At 38.2% G+C, this 18,293-nt stretch overlaps 2 protein-coding genes across 5 annotated transcripts; one reads left to right on the top strand and one right to left on the bottom strand.

The window, feature by feature from the left end:
• The first annotated feature begins 1,010 nt into the window (after positions 1–1,010).
• On the top strand, positions 1,011–12,905 carry cltb (clathrin, light chain B). Of its 2 annotated transcripts, XM_017490253.2 has the most exons (6): positions 1,011–1,470; positions 4,463–4,503; positions 6,086–6,203; positions 6,558–6,669; positions 9,114–9,167; positions 10,256–12,905. In XM_017490253.2, exons 1-6 carry the CDS (start codon positions 1,296–1,298, stop codon positions 10,425–10,427), a joined length of 672 nt encoding a protein of 223 aa, XP_017345742.1. In that variant the 5' UTR covers positions 1,011–1,295; the 3' UTR covers positions 10,428–12,905. The 2 variants fall into 2 exon arrangements, with proteins under 2 accessions (XP_017345742.1, XP_017345747.1); XM_017490258.3 differs by lacking the exon at positions 9,114–9,167 and having other exon boundaries at positions 1,022–1,470.
• On the bottom strand, positions 12,905–18,290 carry higd2a (HIG1 hypoxia inducible domain family, member 2A). Of its 3 annotated transcripts, none has more exons than XM_017490281.3 (3): positions 18,171–18,290; positions 17,214–17,473; positions 12,905–14,957 (listed from the first exon to the last, which is right to left on the bottom strand). In XM_017490281.3, the coding sequence occupies exons 2-3, from the start codon at positions 17,398–17,400 to the stop codon at positions 14,791–14,793; spliced, it is 354 nt and encodes a 117-aa protein (XP_017345770.1). In that variant the 5' UTR covers positions 17,401–17,473; positions 18,171–18,290; the 3' UTR covers positions 12,905–14,790. The 3 variants fall into 3 exon arrangements, with proteins under 3 accessions (XP_017345770.1, XP_047007137.1, XP_017345760.1); XM_047151181.2 differs by having other exon boundaries at positions 18,166–18,280; XM_017490271.3 differs by having other exon boundaries at positions 18,175–18,279.
• Between the last annotated feature and the right edge of the window lie 3 nt (positions 18,291–18,293).

The following is an 18,293-nucleotide window of genomic DNA, read 5'->3' as shown; positions in this document are numbered from 1 at the left end:
ATTGGTGACCACAATGACTAATAGCAATATTAACACTAACAACAACAACAACAACAACAACAACAATAATAATAATAATAATAATAACAACAATATAATAATTCTAACAATCATCATCATCATCATCATGTCCTACTGGGGTGGCCATGCTTCACGGTAGTCCAAAACTGGTTTTACTCCACAAAGCACATGGCTATTATAACTGCAAATGAAATGCAAAACTGATTAAATTAGTTTTTTTTTTTTTTAGATCTATGAATTTTTCCAGACTTTATGACTGCATATAAGCACAGATTAAAAAAACAACAACAACAACAACATATACTACAAACAAACAATAAATCTCCACAATAACACTTCACATAAAAAAAATCCAAAGAAAGAAAGAAAGAAAGAAAGAAAGAAAGAAAGGATCAAATTTTATTTCCTATTTTACATTCAAGTTTATTTTCAAGAATCTCAAAATTATTATTAAACCTGAAACAAACAAATCTTAAGGGATGACTAATATGGTGGAATTTCTGTCTCTGTTTTATTATGTTTTATGTAAGAAATAAAACACTTTTTTATTTTGGTGTGCTGTTATGGGAAAATAATAAATGGCAGGCTGGTGTGATGCATCTTGACGTTAAGTGCAGTTACTCTTACCACCCTGAAGTTTTCCTCTAATAGTCTGACCGAAGGTGTTTTATTCTTCTTATACCACCGCAGTTGGCCAACTGTTATCACGTCATAACTGCTATAAACAGCCTGTAACAAAGCTCTGACACTGGAGACTCCTTCCATCGATATTACATAAACATCTCCTTACCGGAAACTTCCCCACTTACACACATATACAAGTAGCTGTTTCTGTATATCTTTCCGTTTACAAAATGCGGTTCAGTTCCACAGACGTTCACTAGATGACGACAAAACGCAACAAATAAGGTAGCCATCTCGCTCCCTTACTTCCATTATGTAGTAAGGAGCTTTTATTCTTAGTAGTGCCCTTGTGTGAGTGATTTGGGATACGACTTGTGAAGGTTTCCCACCTGCTCCTTCTGGATATTCCTAAAATAAAATAATAATAAAAAAAAACAATCAATTGACCGCTTATTTTTGAAATTCCGTGTTCGCGCGCGCTTTTATTTAGCACCAGCGGAGCCGGTTTGAATTAGCTACACACACACACACACACACACACATACACACACACATACATACATACATATATATACACACACACAGCCGCAGCTGGAGCGAGCGAATAAGTGAGTAAGTACAGTGTCAGTGAGTCAGTCACTGTGTGGAAAATGGCCGACGCGTTCGGACTGCAGACGGAAGAAGACCCCGCTGCCGCGTTCCTCGCGCAGCAACAGCACGAGATCGCCGGCATCGAGAACGACGAGGACAACTTCGGCTTCGAGTTCACGGCGCGCGACCAACAAGAATCCCAACCGTCGCATCCGAGTCCGAACTCTTTCCAAGGTAACAGCCGTGCTAATCAACCGGCTAGCTACCTTAGCTAAACAAACAACCTAATACAGCAAGCTTTGTTTCTTCTTCTTCTTGTTTTTTTAAACACATCATAAGAACCCATTTCAATAAAGTTTTCATTAAATACGTCGCGCGTTAGTGTTTTATCTTGTGAACTCTTCTGAGTTGACGCTTTCAACTGAACCAGCTAGCTAGCTAGCTAGCTAAATAGCCAGTGCTAAGTAGCTTAACATCTTGTACTTCAGTTAGTTAGCTAGCTCACTCACCCACAGGAACTTCAACCCAGTACAGTAGGATTTATGCGACCAGGTTAATTACATAAATAATTGTCACAGCTTTATGTTAACCTATACTGTAATTAGCTAGCGCTTATGTTTAGCTATTTAGTTACAGTTGGTTATAAATGTCCGCATCTCACTGTGAACCTCCCTGTTTTAATACATTAGTTTATCCAGAGGAACTAAAGTCCTTTTTTGAATAGAACATTGAATAGTATTTAATTTTTAATTGAAGGCCGTTATAACTTGACCGTTATTATAAGAACTCAAGAATTGAGCAGTAATTTTTTTTAAAGCAGGTGCAAAAGTTTGTACACCCCTTGACACACTGTATGTAGTTCAATGGTTCTCAAACATTTCGGAGCTCTTAAGCCCTATTCGGACTGGATTAGTTTATAAGGCGGATATCTGTAATAAACCCTGTCCAGCTGGGATTAAATTTACATGGGCTCCTGAGGTAATTTCCTATATTACAGGCACTCCTGTGAGACTTGAACAGTGTTGTTTTTTTCCCTCTCTCAGGCTCGTCTGTGATTTAAAAAAAAAAAGTCGTATCGGGACAGCTATAAAATGAGCAGAAGAGGACCGAGTTTGTATTTTCTCGTTAAAATGCTTTCCAGATAGCGTGTAGTCGAGGTTTTACCACTCAGACCAAGTATGTGGTTGAGTACGTACTTTTAAGCATTTTTCGTTTTGCGACTTGAGAAGAGTTTAATATCTGGAGGAGGGATATCGATACACACATGCTATGAGATTAAATAAAGCAAATAGCAACAGTCAAACTTGTTTTTTTTTTCGATGCAAGGAGAAAATAACAAATGTGCATCCAGATTAAAATTATTTGACGAGTGCTGACTTTGGAGAAAAACAGGAGGTAACTTGGCCCTGTAATGTTCTCAGAGGAGGATGGAGAGAAACACAGACTGTTTACATGGACAGCAGTAATCTAATTATTGACCTTACTCTGAGTAAGATAATAATGTGATTAAGGTGTTTACATGAGTTGCTTTGAGAATACTACGTTCATGTACCCGTTTTACATGTTATAGAACATAATTAGATTAACGACACACGTCATTACGTCACCGCGCCACGCCATCCAATGTTCCCTCCAGAATTTCAAGTATCAACATACAGTTCTTCTTTGTTATGGTACTGTATACAGTTTTGGGTGTTTTTATTTAATTTTTTTAAGTGCAGTTCATTATTTGTCATGCTGTATGTGCAAATAGACAACTACTTGAAGCGGTTGGGCTGCGTCCCAAACTGCGTACTTGCGTCTATGTAGTAGCCGAGATGCATGTATTTTTCCCCACTGCAGGCCTATAGTAGGCAAGTATGCGGTTTGGGACGCAACCGTACTTTCTTGTTCGTCATAAAATGTTGAGAACTGCCGTGTGTGATCGTGACCTGTCGCAAAATGCAGTGAAAACTCTCACATGACGTTAATAATGTGATTAAGGTGTTTACATGTCTGTAATACTGCGACTAAAATAGGAGTACGCCACTTGTCTTAATTCGATTATTGCTTACTTCGAGTATGACCTTAATCAGATTAAGGTAATTAAAAACTGCTGTTTACATGGTAGTTTCTTAATCACAGTAATATCTTAATCGGGGTAATAGTTGATTATTGTTGTCCATGTAAACGCACTGACAGACATGGCCGATCTGGATGGAAATAAAATCACAGAGGAATGCTGGTAAAATAGGAACTTACCCCAGAACCCCATGTAACCCTGTCTGAATAGGGCTTTTACCTGTAAAATAAATTCCACAGGCCCCTTCCATCAACATTGTTAACAGTTTTGTTTTTTTTTGTTTTTTTTTTGGAGCGTTGTATTCCTGAACTTTCCACTGATTGATGAAGACATTAGGTCTGAGTTGCCTTTGGTGCTTGGACCCCTAAATATAATAACTTTTGATAGCTGTGATTTCCACCACTGTGATAAAAAAAAATAATAATAATCAAGTAACACTGCTGTAGTTTATTTTGGTAGTTCTTGTTAAATATTAGTCTAAGGACTAAAACAGTCAACACTAGTTTATTTGGTTACGGGTTTATTTTAGGTGCAAAAATTTAAGACTTAAGTCATGTTAAGACCTAAACCAAAAATATTGACCTTTCACAAAGCAGAAGACGGTGTTAGAAAGATATCAGTGTTCAGGAAGACCATTATGTGCATAATATCTAATGAGACACAAAGACATGACCAAACAGTGGACCTGAAGTGTCTTTAGAAGCAAGTAGAGTCTACATCTGTATCATGTTTTTCACAGACATGCCATTCTGAATCTTTCACACTTAATGTGCACCTATTATGGTTTTTCAGATAATGCTACAATTTCAATTATGAGCACGTTAAAATATTTTTCGACCTTGGATGCATGTAAATCTATTGTATGAGACCTTTAAAACAAAATTAGGCACGTTTCAAAACCATTATAGGTGGACGTAATATTTCTGATAGTTTTTCTTGATATTGTTGTCCTGTTGGTTTATCATTTTTGACGGTCGAGTATGCAAAGCGCTCTCAACGGTAGCTACTGTAACATTCCCGTTTTGAGCGTTTATGACTAGCAGCCAAACAAGATTTTCAGGATTCCAGTGACACTCCTGTAGTGATTCTGAAATCAGGAGAACCATTTCTCAACAAGAGTAGCAAGGAGAGAGCTGATGTGTTTTTTCCTTTTTTAACCAACAGATGAGTTCGGAGGAGCAACTATGAATGGAGAACTGTTTCAGGTAAGGGTTCCTCAGTTGTTTTTCCTACAAAAGAAACTTTAAATATCTATTTAAAACTATATGATTTTTGGGTCAACTGGATTATCCAGGCTGTACATCATTGTTTACATTATTTATACTCTGCGTGTACTAATAAGCCAGTACCAAGTACATTTCCTTTTGTTGATTAACAATTTTCCACAAGACACCGAAGTGCAGAATCAAACTTTTTGCCGTTGCTCTTTACTGTAAACGGTTTCTTAACCAGTGATGATCCATTAAAACAGTCAGTTTAATGTTCGTGATTCATAAAATTATATTTTCTGACTAAGCGAATATAAAAGACGAAGTGCCCGTGTTGTAAATAAGGACCTGTGCTGAATTTGGTCACCCAAGAGTATGATGTATGGGTGGAGGTTGAAATAATGCAGACCACAGAATGGTCAAATGCCACAAAAGTGTTACAAGTGATACAACCCTAATTTCAGAAAGAATTGTTACAGCTCTCTCTCTCTCTCTCTCTCTCTCTCTCTCTCTCTATATATATATATATATATATATGTATGTGTGTGTGTGTGTGTGTGTGTGTATATATGTGTATATATATATGTGTGTATATATGTGTGTATATATGTGTGTATATATATATATATATATATATATATATATATATATATATATATATATATATATATATATATATATATATATATATATAATATACACAACACATTTTTTAGGTGTCCTTTTCTGCTGTCCAAAGTTTACCATAAAGTTTGATGCTTCAGATTCCATTTTATTCATTTCACCATAGAAATGTTTCGTTGTTGCTGAAATCCATATAATAATAATAATAATCATCCATATATACAAACACACACACTCTAGTTGAGGTCGATCCCAAATGGCTTCCTATTCACTACTTAGGATATAGCATGCCTTATGCATGTAGGCATTGAAGAACATTCCCAGAGCCTGATAGACCATGGTTTAAGATTCATACACAGAATAAAATGTGAGTTTGTAAGTTTTTGTTGTATTAAGACACAGTCCATATGTTTTCTCAGGTTTTTTTTTTTTTTTTTTTTTTTTAAACAACAATTTAAATATCGCTACAGTTGGCTTTTTCGCTCTCAGTCATTAAAAGTAATTTGCTGTGTCTTGTAATGGGTAGTTTACTCTGTTAGAAAAGACATCTACAGTTTAGCGATAGAATATTAAATTTTGACCTCTTGCCAAGCCAATACAGGAGAAGCATGTTCGTTTTTCAAATGAAACAATCAGACCAAACAAATGAAATTCTTGCCAAGACAGTTCACTGAAGGGGAAAGGACGTGGGATGTGAGAGATGGTTTTTCTGGTAGTAGTTAGTTTCTTGACCTGTGGATTCTCAAACATCAGTCTTGTGAGCCAGTAGAAAACGAGCGGGTGGGACTGAGAAGGAGCTGCTTATAGTTAAGTAGGGCACCAGATTTTTTTTAAAAACTAGCTGTTGTTTGGTGCACATCTGGGGGAAAAAAATCTTGGCTGATTTGAGAATGTGTATTGTGCATGTCATTTTTGGCTGAGCTATTCCTTTAGCGTGTGATTTCAATCCCTTCAGGAGTCCAACGATGTAGCAGATGGTTATGCGGCCATCTCCCAGGCCGACGTGCAGCGGCAGGAGCCCGAAAGTTTACGCAAGTGGAGAGAGGAACAGAAGGAACGGCTGGAACAGTTAGGTATGACCTAATAACACGGCCCGGCTTTGTCCTTATTCTGGATTGAGTCGTGCAGCACACGCTGGAGATTTTACCTTGAAGAGCAGATATGGTGTGATAATTGTCAAGGACTATTTGATAGGACACTTGTAATCTAATTTAGATAATATTTCAGTTCAGTTTGAAATAACAAAATCTCATGATTAACTTCATACTTGCAATTTAAATATTATTTCTTTTGAACCCTCTGGAACTACTCCATTGCGCTCTCTCTCTGTATGTATATATGTATATACACATATATAAAATATATATAATATTAACCAGTTGATTAGTACCATAGAAGTTGCACAGAGGTTTTGTTTTGGTTTACAGATACAGCGTCCAAGGCAGCAGAAGCTGAGTTAAGGCAGAAGGCAAAGAAGGAGCTGGAGGACTGGCACACTCACCAGCAGGAGCAAATGGAGAAGAATAAAGTCAACAACAGGTATTTCACCACAAGGTCACTGCAAAACACACCAGTGAAACTGAAGGAATATGTTCTCTTTTGAGCTTGTTCAATGTTTCGTCTGTGCCAGAATTGTAGTAGCTGTTTCCATCCAAGTTGCTAATTTAACTTCTGTGAAAAATTGGAGTATCACATATAACATTTGCCATCAAAGCACTGTTTCCATCCCACGTGTTCAAGAGAACAAAATAGTCACTTCCAGGGAAACCAACACGTCTCGCTCTCCGCCACTTTTACTTTTCTGAGCCAATTATCCAATCACATGATTTGTTACGGCAAAGTCACGTGACGTTTTTAATGCGCATTGAGGAATTTATTCGGTAAATGTGTTTCCATCGTAGTTTATGCGCATGTTGTCTTATAGAATTAAAAAAAATCCGCCTCAATTGAGCGCACAAGTTTTTTTTATTTGCATTTTGGAGATTTTATTCGTATCTGGTGTTTCCATCCAGCGTTTAACAAAAAACACATTTTTTTTAATGCGATATCCCAAAATTTCCATAAAAATACGTGGATGGAAACGTAGCTAGTATAGTAAAAAACCTTTCCCATAATTAAGGGAGGTATGATGGCTTTTGGTGACTTTGTTTCAACTAAATCTCGCCAAATAGTAGCATGATTGTTTGTTATTCATAAGGTCTTACACAAAGTATTTATTTCTTTTAAAAACGTAGTTAACTAATAAATAATGGGTTGCCATATCTGCTATTTGTTTATTTATTGCCTTCAAATAAAAGCAAAACTGCTGATACAAGAATACATTTTAGACATCGAGTCAGTTGTTTGAGAAACACTGGCAGGGGTGGATCAGTGGGAACAAGATAACTTCTCTTTAACTTTTTTTCTCATTTGGAAACAAATAAATACTTTTGCTTATGTTTAAACAAAATGGCCACAAAAGTGGTGCAACACAGCTCAATGCTGTATCTATAACAGACAACTCCATTTGAATCTCGTCATCAGCTCTACTACACACGTTGGCTTTTTACGAGTCAGGAAAAATGTATACATCATAAAATGCAAAAATATTTCTTGCCATATAACAGCACGGTAAATGGTGTTATTCGTTACTCAATAGATTCTATCCATTTCTTGTACAGTATCGTGTCTTTCAGATGGAAACATCACAATAACCAGACACTATATTGTGATCATAGACCTCTGAATTAACATCAGCAAATCCGGGTAGTGAATATGTAGCTCAATGAATAATAAGCCGTTTAAAGATCAGCATCTGGGATTGTCTTCATTTAGACATAATGTGCTTCTGGAAGATTTCATTAAAGTAGGTACCTGGCAGACTTTGTTCTAACAGCTGGTTCAGGCAGGTCACACTTCAACACGTCACCGCAAGCTAGCCCTGAGGAGCCTGCTTGGGTTTTGTACGTGTGCTGAAAAGCCAGACGGTCACAACAACGGTTAAACAAAAGCAACCTGCAGAGTGTGCTACAAGTGATGACGAGGCATGCTGCTGAACAAAGTCCTGACTCCTGGATGTGTTCCGATTGGCATTTTGACTCCAGACTTAATTTGAGATATATCTGTTCCAGATTTTTGGACAATAATTGGAATCAGTTCACATGAGTATCAAAAAATTGGTTTTGTATCATCAAGAATGGGCGCATGTTCTCCCCGTGCTGCGGGGGTTTCCGGTTTCCAGTCTCCCCGTACTCCGGTTTCCTCCCCCAGTCCAAAGACATGCATGGTAGGCTGACTGGCATGTCTAAAGTGTCCGTAGTGTATGAATGGGTGTGTGAGTGTGTATGTGATTGTGCCCTGCGATGGACTGGCACCATGGTGTACCCCACCGGCTCCAGGGTGTACCCCACCTTGTTCCCGATGCTTCCTGGGATAGGCTCCAGCTTCCCCGTGACCCTGAAAAGGAGTAAGCGGTAGAAGATGGATGGATAATCAAGAATGCTGCTTTCAAACTGTCATCAAGGAAGTGACTATAAAATGTGCTTGATTAGTTCTGAACCTAAATAAGCTGTGTTACTCCAACATTTCTGAACTTTGAGACAGACCTGATTCAGAAAAAAACTGGTTTGATTTTAAACTTTAACAAGACTAGCTAGAAATACAAGCTATATTTAGGGCAGGTCATGGTATATTCCCATAACATTCATTATTTTCCCCATAAGAACACTAAACAGTCATTTAATTATTGCGTAAGATTGATCTGTTTCCCGAAAACAAGCCGTTTTTTTGTTTCTTAATGACAGAAAACCTGAATGCTGTTTTGTCAACTGATCTCTGAAAGCTCTCTTTCATTAATATTTCTCACAATCTAACCATTCTCCACCTTCCTTCATGTGTAGCTTGTGTAAAATTGACTCTCTCTCTCTCTCTCTCTCCCCTCCTCCCTTTGTGTGTGTTTTCTGTCTGTCTCTCTCCCTTTCTTCCTTTGCCTGCTTGCACATTAGGATCGCTGATAAGGCTTTCTACAGACAGCCCAACTCTGATGTGATGGGCCTTGTGTATGTCTCCTGTCACATTCTTGCCAAGGACAAATCAGCGAAATGACCTCATTACTCTGCTCCTCCTTAATCAAATACATGTCCAGAGACTCGCTGTTCGTTTTTCTCAGAAAAACAAAAACAAAGAAAAACTGGGGGGGGACTCCGTGTATATAGCTTGTCTATAGTTCTGAAAACATCTGCTTCTTTTCAAAAATGGCTCGGCTCACAAGGGTTTGTAATCTGGACCGAGCTTCATAGGAACCAGACAAATAGTATATATTTTTTTAATCGAGTCGTGATGTCGCAGAAGACTGCCCAATGCTTTAACAAACCCAATTTTCAGTCCCTCCAGGATTTAGCGATGACAGAAAGGAACACAAAATCAAGTAAACTCTGCAATATCCGGAGGAGCTTGCAATTTTTCTAAATTACTGCAGATCTTTCCGCAGATTTGGGCCAAGAGGCGTCATGTGACATCACAATACTCATTCAGCCAAAGCCCTCTTCGATTCATGTGCATCAAACAAGAGTACAGCTAAAAGGTCTCATTTACCAACAAACACCACTGGGAAAGAATTTCATACAAGTGCGATTGCGCCATTTCAAGTAGCCATTAAAAAAAAAAAAGGCACAAAAATCTTTGCAACTTGCATAGCAAATTTTGAAAAAAGCAGCTGCAAAATCAAGGATTTTTGGCTGCAACAATCACAAAATATGGATTGAATTATTTCAGGTTCGTTGCATAGAATTGAGAAAACTTAATTACCCTTTGCTGGAATTGCCGGTAAGTCTCCCAAATTCCTCAACCTTAAATGAACTTGATGACGTCCTGTCACGTTGACGTTTGCTAGGGCGAGTGTGAGGTCCTCTTGCTGAATATATAAAGTAGTTGTGATGTTCTGTGTGGTCAGAGTGCATGTCTGCATCTACAGGATTCATTGTAGTTAATGAAATGAAAATCCATCATTTGTGATTTAAAAAAAAAAATGTATTACTATATATTCCTAGTGGTGATGAATTACATGGCATGTGTTCTGTGTTGCCATGAAAGGATGCTTGATGTCCATCCTAATTATTTTATCGTGTGCACATGTGTGTGTGTATAGAGCGTCAGAGGACGCCTTCCTGAAGGAGTGTGACGACGACAGCCCTGGCACCGAGTGGGAGAAAGTGGCCCGGCTATGCGATTTCAACCCTAAGACGAGCCGCCAGACCAAGGACGTGTCCCGAATGCGCTCCGTCCTCATTTCCCTGAAACAGACGCCGCTGGCTCGCTAAGGCATCTCACTCCGCCTCACATCTCGCCTTCGCTCCATCTCCCTGTCTTTCTCGCACTTTATTTTAGCACACTAAAAATTTGGGTATTCTTTCTTTCTGTCTGTCATTTAAGGTGTATGGTGAATTGAATCTTTTTTATTATTTTTTTAAATCCTGTTACAAATCATCTGTATGAATTGACAGAAAAGAATTAATTTTTTTGCTGTTTTTATGCAAGAAAAGGAGCCTCTCGAGTAGGCTAGTTGAGGACTGAGCGCAGGAGTGTGACCCTCACACCACCTCAGAGCAAAATTAAAAACTGACACGATACTCTGGGTGGACAAAACGGCAGAAATGATACTGCCATTGTACTTGTTACATATCACAATTCTGAAGGAAGCTAAAAAGAAACTGTAAAAGAAGCAGTACAACCACCTCTACAGTCAGATGTTCGTGTTTACCAAAATAAACAATTTTATAAGGAACAGAAAGCAAAATTTTATGCAGTTTTAATTTGATTTGCTATATTTAGACCCTATTTATTATCAGGCTTACTGTAATGCAGTACTTCCCAGATTGGTCCTCAGAGACATCCAGATGTTCCACTTTTAAACACTTAAAATACCACACAATGGTGGCTGTTGATGAGAATCGAGCCTCTATCCAAAATCGGTTTTATTCACGATATAGTTCATTATTGAAGCATGTTTTAATTCCACACTGCATCACGATATCCTCTAGTAGTCAAAAATACCCATAATGCACTGAATTGCTGTTTGATTCATATGCATGCACATTCACGGAGAGAGAACCAGCAAGATAAAATGTTAACATCCAACTTTGTTATACTTTTTTTTTTTTTTCTTCTCTCACTCTTTTAGCAACTTTAAGAGTCGACTCTTTCTGCTCCCAAATGGCTCATTGGCAATTTTTCCCCAAACTGAACAAAGTTTGCGATATTTTGATCCTTGATTGTCTTTGCCTGAAAACTCTACCTTAATTTTATAGTTAAGAAAATAACATTACTTATTACAGAAAAACATATTTAAATTGACTATAATTGTTCAGATAAATCAGCAAAGCACTGCAAATATGCGTATGATAAAGATTCATTTTAATTCCTATAATCTTCCCTTATACACCGATGCTGAAAAGAGGTTTCCATGGAAACATTCTGATCTCACACGCGTACCTTTGATTACATGCACACATGCGAGTCAGTCAATGTTCACCGAAAAGAGATGACTCAGTGAGTCGACTCGTTGACAAACGATACGTCATTATTATAAATGTAAGGAGCGGATTTCTGTAGTCACGTGTTCGGTCCACCAGCAGCATCTTTACATTGGTTTGTTTCAGGGCGTGCTTATGCGAGTGTTGAACGAACCCATGTAACGTAGCGTACAGCACAACGTCGTTTAATCTTCTGTTTAAATTCTGTCAGCAGAGGATTTGAGATGCCTCAGAAGATGAGAGACCTCAAAAATGTGGATTGTCTGGGGGTCCTAAAGACCAATTTGGGAAACCATGCTTTAACTAGTGTAAATAGCAGAATGACGTCATTGGAAGAGTACTGCGAATAAATTTGTGTGTTAACCCTACACTTCTGATTAAGATCAAATTTGAAAACTCGCAGATTATTGTACTCTCTTCAGAGAACGGCTAAAAGCAAAGGTATTTTAATTTTCAATTCAAAGTAAACTAGGGCATATTCATACTGTCGCTCATAATACTGCTTATTGCATGTTTTGCTTGTTTTTGCTCAATTTCATGAAGGTTGGCAATAAGTATACTTTTATCCATTCTTTTCGTATTCACATCAAACCTGTTGCATTGCAAGTTAACCCCCCCAAATATTTCCCGAAATTTAACAGTTCTATTCAAGTACGATATTTGTTCAGTGGATTATTTATTGGTGGTCTTGTTTTTACCATTCAGCCTCGCGTGTCTTGATTATAAAAATTTTCAGGTTTGACCTGTAGCAGGCTTTGCCTTAATTAGTATTTCATCTCATCCAAGTTCAGATATAATCAGTTGAGCATGTGTTCGTGTTAGGGATATTTATATTTACCATCATTTCCATTTACTGTCTTACAGCTCTGAGGCCTTTTCTCAAAGACAGATTTTTAAAAAACTGTTACTTGCCTTTCAGCGGACCAGCTCTGTTGTGCTGTGCGACAGATTGTGGTTTTTACTGGCTGCCAAAGACTGTATGTTCATGCCTGACTACGCTTTGAAATAAAAATATATTGGGACGGTTTTCCAGACACGACTCGATTCAGTGCTTGGATGTAGGAAAGCATGGTTGGGTTAGGTGTTATTTTGTCTGGATGATCATCTCAGGTTGATTTCATGTTGTTAGAGACACTTTTAGCAAACTAGGACGTAGTAGAGGTTTACGTGAATTGTAACGGAATACTTTCAAACTCTTGATTGTGCGTGTATGAAAACGCAGACGCAATTCTGAAATGCACAACATAATAAAAAAACAAAACAGCTTTTCATGGTTGAGATTGTTTATTCCACTTTTTCAACTGGAAATGTGAAAAATATAACATTACAACCTTTCAGTGATTGCGATACTGCAACCACAAAATGAAATTATTCCAGACTAGTAGCTTTCGTATCTCTTCGCGACATCCCTTACTTTATGTTCACACTAGCAAGCGTCATGTCACTCGTGTTGTTAGTAGTTTTTTTTTTTATTATTCTGATGAGAAAAGGTTGGACGATAAAATAAAGCCCCGGCTGAGACGGGGAAGCATTACAGTCCCCTCTGAAAGTACTGGAACAGCAAGGCCAATTCTAGTTATCGCTTGACACTGAAGACAATTGGGTTTGAGCTGAAAATTTCAGCTTTTGTTTCCACACAATCTAGATGTGTTAAACAACTTCGAATATGGCACCTTTTGTTTGAGCCCACCCATTTTTTCAAGTGATCAAAAAATATTGAACCATGTGATAGGTGTGTCTTGCTGCCCAGGTGTGCCTGGTTAAATTGATTGTTTAAAGAATTAACAGCTCTGAATGTCTACTCTTGGTTTGAACCCAAGGTTTCATCTGTGAAGACTGCATCTGTTGTTAAAATGGATAAAGCAAACTGAAGACCAGAGAGCTGTCTATGGGAGAAAAGCAAGCCATTTTAAAGCTGAGAAAAGAGGGAAATGTCAATCCGAGCCATTACACAAGCACTGGGCATAGCCGATACAACAATTTAGGATGTCCTGAAAAAGAAAGAAACCACTGGTGTACTAACAAGCTGACATGGAACAAGTCTTTAATTTACACAAATACTGTTATGTTCCAATACTTTTGCTCCCATAAAAATTGGATGGTCTGATATAAAAGGTTCTATGTTGTTTAACACATCTAGATACCAGGATATAATAGCTGAAATCCTAAACTCTTATTTCATATTCATCTTTTGATCTCAAATCCAAATATCTTTGGTGTTCAGCACAAACAAATTAATTGGCCTTGCTGTTCTGATAGTTGCTGAAGGGACTATGTTTTCGTTGTCATTACAAAAAAAGTCTACAATTTATGCCTTCCATCTGTCCATCTGTCTGGGATTCGAGATTGTCTTTAGCATATCATCACAAGAACAAAATGGTTGAATATTTTTATAGAATTTATTTGTAATCATCATCATTGAAACCAGCAGATGAACTGCTTAGATTTTGGAATTGATCCAAACATGGTCACGGTCAAATGTCTGAAATAGTTTCTCTACCATAGCTTCCTTAACATTTGAAGTGCATTTTAAATGGTAGTTCTTTCATACAAATTAGTAACAAGAAGGACTAGACTTGGTGGTGGAGGTACATCCCTGTCAGGTTCGACTTGTTCTTCCATATCTGTGCACCAGACTGCACGTGCCAGTGGATTGGTCCAAGGAATCATTTGAACCAAGCGTTTGGATCATACTAAATTTGCATAGCATTAAGAAAATCTCGATTCAAAAGTCGCTTTTTGTTGATGTTGCTTTGTGTGCCAGGTAGTGTGAACTAAAGGTTTCTGTCGCATCTCCAGTGCAAAACTCAAGAAGTAATCTTCAGCCATCAATCACAGAAACATTTTATTTTTGGCCTGTTCATTTACCCATGTTTAACACTCATTCTATTACAAGATACTACAAGAAAACTTAAATGGGAAAAATAGATATAGTTGTAAAACAATATCTATTTATAGAAAGAGGGAAAAATGAACTAACACGCCTAACTGCGGTAGGGTTCCCCACACTCCTATCGCTTGCCAATATAAGGCTTCATCCGAAGATGACCAAAACACACTTTTTTTTTTTTTTATTAAATCTGTTAGTTGCAGTAGCTCACATGAGCCGTGAGGAAAAGGTGTGGCTAGGTTTGATGTCTGAACCCTCGTTTCACTGTCTGGGTTTTAGTGCCGCTGCAGCGACGCCCACTATAATGGCTACGACGGTGAATCCTTGGGCAAAGATGCGAGTGCGCATGAGCAACTGGGACTGGCGCGTCTTCCCCTGTTTGAAGGCTCGGAGGCCGTAGATCAGCGCTCCTGCAGTGCCCAAGCAACCTGAAGAGCCGGAAACAAATCAATTTTTTAATTATTAAATAAATAAATACATACACAACCATCAAAGCATACCAGTCGGATCCATGATCCTTAGGGTCATGTCCAGATCCAAATTGTCCAAGTAAATGCACCCAAGATGCATTTAAAACGAACATCAATCCTTCAAAGCGACCTAATGCAGTCCGAGACTCCTTTTACGCCTGATCTTGTGCTTTACAAGAAACACAGAACCCTGAGGATGTAACATATTGAGCTGGTTTGGATGTTAATATTAACTACAGCAATCAGATTTCAATCAAGGGTAAAATGTGATCAAATTTATGAGCCCGATACAAAAACGCATTAAATCACCAGGTCTCCATCAGCGTCGCACATATGGATCCTGAAATTTTTGCCCATTCTTCTTCTGTCAGATTGGACTAACATTGTTGGTAAACAGCAATTTTCAAGGAGCTTTGGCAGTAACGATTAGAATCGTCCTGTTCGAACGTGATCCTCTGTCCTGGTCTCAAACCTCTTGCAGACTTTTAAAAAAGTTTCATCTAGGATCATCTTTCCCTCAAACCTGACCAGCACTCCCCCAACAATATGATACTACCACCACACTTCACTGTACAGGGTAATGAGCAGTGTTGGGTTTACGCCACAAATAATGCTTTGTATCAACACCAAAAAATTAAAAAATTAAAATTTTCAAAGATTTTCAAAAAATTTTAAAAAGGCTTGGCACCTTTTTCAACGTGCCAAGCCTCTAAACAGCTCCCCCCCCCCCCTCTAACAGAGGTGAGCAATCTTATCCGGAAAGGGCCAGTGTGGGTGCAGGTTTTCATTCCAACCAAGCAGTAGGCACACCTGATTCCATCTGTTTAATCAGTTGCTCTTGGCTTTCAATGGATTCAGGTGTGGCTTCTGCTTGGTTGGGATGAAAACCTGCACCCACACCGGCCCTTTCCGGATAAGATTGCCCACCCCTGCTCTACAATAATTGCTTTCTTCTCACCACTCTTCAATAAAGCCTAGATGTGGCTTGTGTTGCGATATGGTTGTTCTGTGAACACTGCACATAGGGGGTGAATACTTATGCAAGCCACTGTACAAGTCCATGTCAATATTTAAAATTCTGTACAATCACATCTCAGACAGACTCATATTTGGAGTTTGACAGTCCGTTTTCAGTGTTGTTGATTTAAACAGCCGTTTCCTGTTTTGGTTTGTTTGTGCATAGGCTGCTCATACGCATCACCAAATCCCCACGAGGCCGAGGAAGGCGAACAAACTGTTCCCTCTCAGTATTCGGGAACTCCACAGTCACCAGATTCAACTCTTTGCCACTTGAAACTATTTGCTAACTTTGCCCAGGTGCATTATTTTTCATTTTATACCACAGCACTGATTCTGATGTGTCATAAGATGTTGATTCAATTCCTATAACAGCAGCTCGGGCTGATTCTTTAGCTTTCCAATGTAACAACTTACTCAGGGTCATTTATTTAACATTTAAAGGAAGACGTCTCCAACAACAACACTTTAAACAAACTTTCTGACAGAGGAAAGGCTTTACAGCTTAGCTTGTGCCTTGCGATTTCTTAGTAACATGACAAGCTGCATTTCTTGTCTTGTTAACTTTGAAAAAAAGAGAGAGGCTGTTGAAGGAAAGGCTGTTTATAGTTGTTCAAATGTTAGTGAAAACATGAACTAACTTGTTTCACAGACATGCCATGACATTAAATATCATTAACATTAAATATTAAGTATGTATCATTCTTTAATAAATAGGAAAAAAATGAATTGTTGGTAAACTGCTGTGGTACAAGAGGAATAAAATACTTCAGGATGTGCTGGTATGGAAACTGTTGTTGATTATTTTCCTGTGACAGCATGCCCCCTTGCAAACGGTTTATTCCTTACTCGAGTCATAGTGTCGTGCGCTATGCATAGCTTAGCATTTGCCTTTCTTTTCCCCTGATCACAGAAAACATTTTTTGAATCATTATAATTATTAAGTTCAATAAACAACACGTATTGAACTTCAACCACATACTGTAATGGTTGTCATGTGTCCACTGTCCTGCTATTAGAAACTCAGAGGTCACCGTTTAACCAAGTGTAACAGTGTCTCAAGAAGGCCATAAAGCTTCAGAGCGGCTCCTCGACAACAACAGACATCTTGAGTAAAACTTTTTTTTTAATTAGCATAAAAAGCAGGTCAAACCGTTCATTAAATTCAAATCAGCTGCTTCATTGCTCAGAACTCACCGATAGGGACAAACGGGTTTTCTTTGGTTTTCCGTATGAATTTGTCTTTAAACCCCTCTTCTCTGGGCCGGGAGAGAGGAGTGAAGCCGTCGATGACCGGCGGGTCTGACAGGTCGAAACCAGCGGCTATCGGCGGCGCTGTTTTAACCGGTGAAGCTTGTTCTACCCGACTGGACGCAGCCGCCATGATGGAACATCCACACACAGCTCGAAACCCTGCGCATGTGTGAAAGTGTTGCGCATGCGCTGTAGGCACTGGCCTGAAGGGACGCAGTTTGAACCATATGGTTGGTACACACAATAAATAAATAAACAAACAAATACACGTATTTAAAAAAGCACTTTCCCACCGCTTAAAAATATTGTGTATTGTGTCATAATTACATAGAAAGTCATAATTATGAGATAACGAGTCATCATTTTTTATTACACAATTTTGTGTTACGTTAGAACAGTATCTCAAAACGATGACTTGTTAGCTCATAATTATAACTTGACATTTTGAAATTATGAGATAGTATCTCAAAATGCTGAATTGTTTTCTCACAATTTTAACTCTGTATCCGGTATGTTATGTTATTGTTAGTATTGTTGTTGTTGTTGTTGTTGTTGTTGTTGTTGTTGTTGTTATTATTATTCATGTACACAGCTAGATTCTAGACATTTTATTGCGAGTGCAAAAATGTTCTTGGGCCATTTCAGTTATTTCTAGGACATTAAGTAAGGAATAAAACATGACAGAGCGTGCTGTTATAGGCTGCACGTTGATTTTTTTTCCAACAATATGTCTCAATGTGTTTTCTTCATTTTATACCCCAGCAATTTTCCAATACTGACCATTTAAAAAAATTAAATAACGATATCTTTAATGTTGTGAAACATAACAAGTTAGTTCAAGTCAAAGCAAAAATAAAAATAAACAATAATAATAATAATAATAAACAGTTGTTACCTTACCAACCTCTCTTATTTTCTCTTTTGAAGTTAAAAACAGCCTTGTGTCTCCTTTATTGTTATTTGGAGCACAGCCTTGTGTCTCCTCCAGTACAGCAGGCGGCAGGCGTGAGAGCCTCGACGTGA

This window comes from Ictalurus punctatus, chromosome 2 (genome assembly GCF_001660625.3).
Source record: "Ictalurus punctatus breed USDA103 chromosome 2, Coco_2.0, whole genome shotgun sequence".
Taxonomy (NCBI): Eukaryota; Metazoa; Chordata; class Actinopteri; order Siluriformes; family Ictaluridae; genus Ictalurus; species Ictalurus punctatus.
This window is presented reverse-complemented; position numbering and strand designations above follow the sequence as displayed.

Coding starts and splice junctions, on each gene's coding strand:
- higd2a (XM_017490281.3), bottom strand. CDS start 17,400: ATGGCGGCTGCGTCCAGTCGGGTAGAACAAGCTTCACCGGTTAAAACA. Junction 14,958..17,213: donor AAACCCGTTTGTCCCTATCG/GTGAGTTCTGAG, acceptor CCGGCTCTTCAG/GTTGCTTGGGCACTGCAGGA.
- cltb (XM_017490253.2), top strand. CDS start 1,296: ATGGCCGACGCGTTCGGACTGCAGACGGAAGAAGACCCCGCTGCCGCG. Junction 4,504..6,085: donor TGAATGGAGAACTGTTTCAG/GTAAGGGTTCCT, acceptor CAATCCCTTCAG/GAGTCCAACGATGTAGCAGA. Junction 6,204..6,557: donor GGAACGGCTGGAACAGTTAG/GTATGACCTAAT, acceptor TTTGGTTTACAG/ATACAGCGTCCAAGGCAGCA.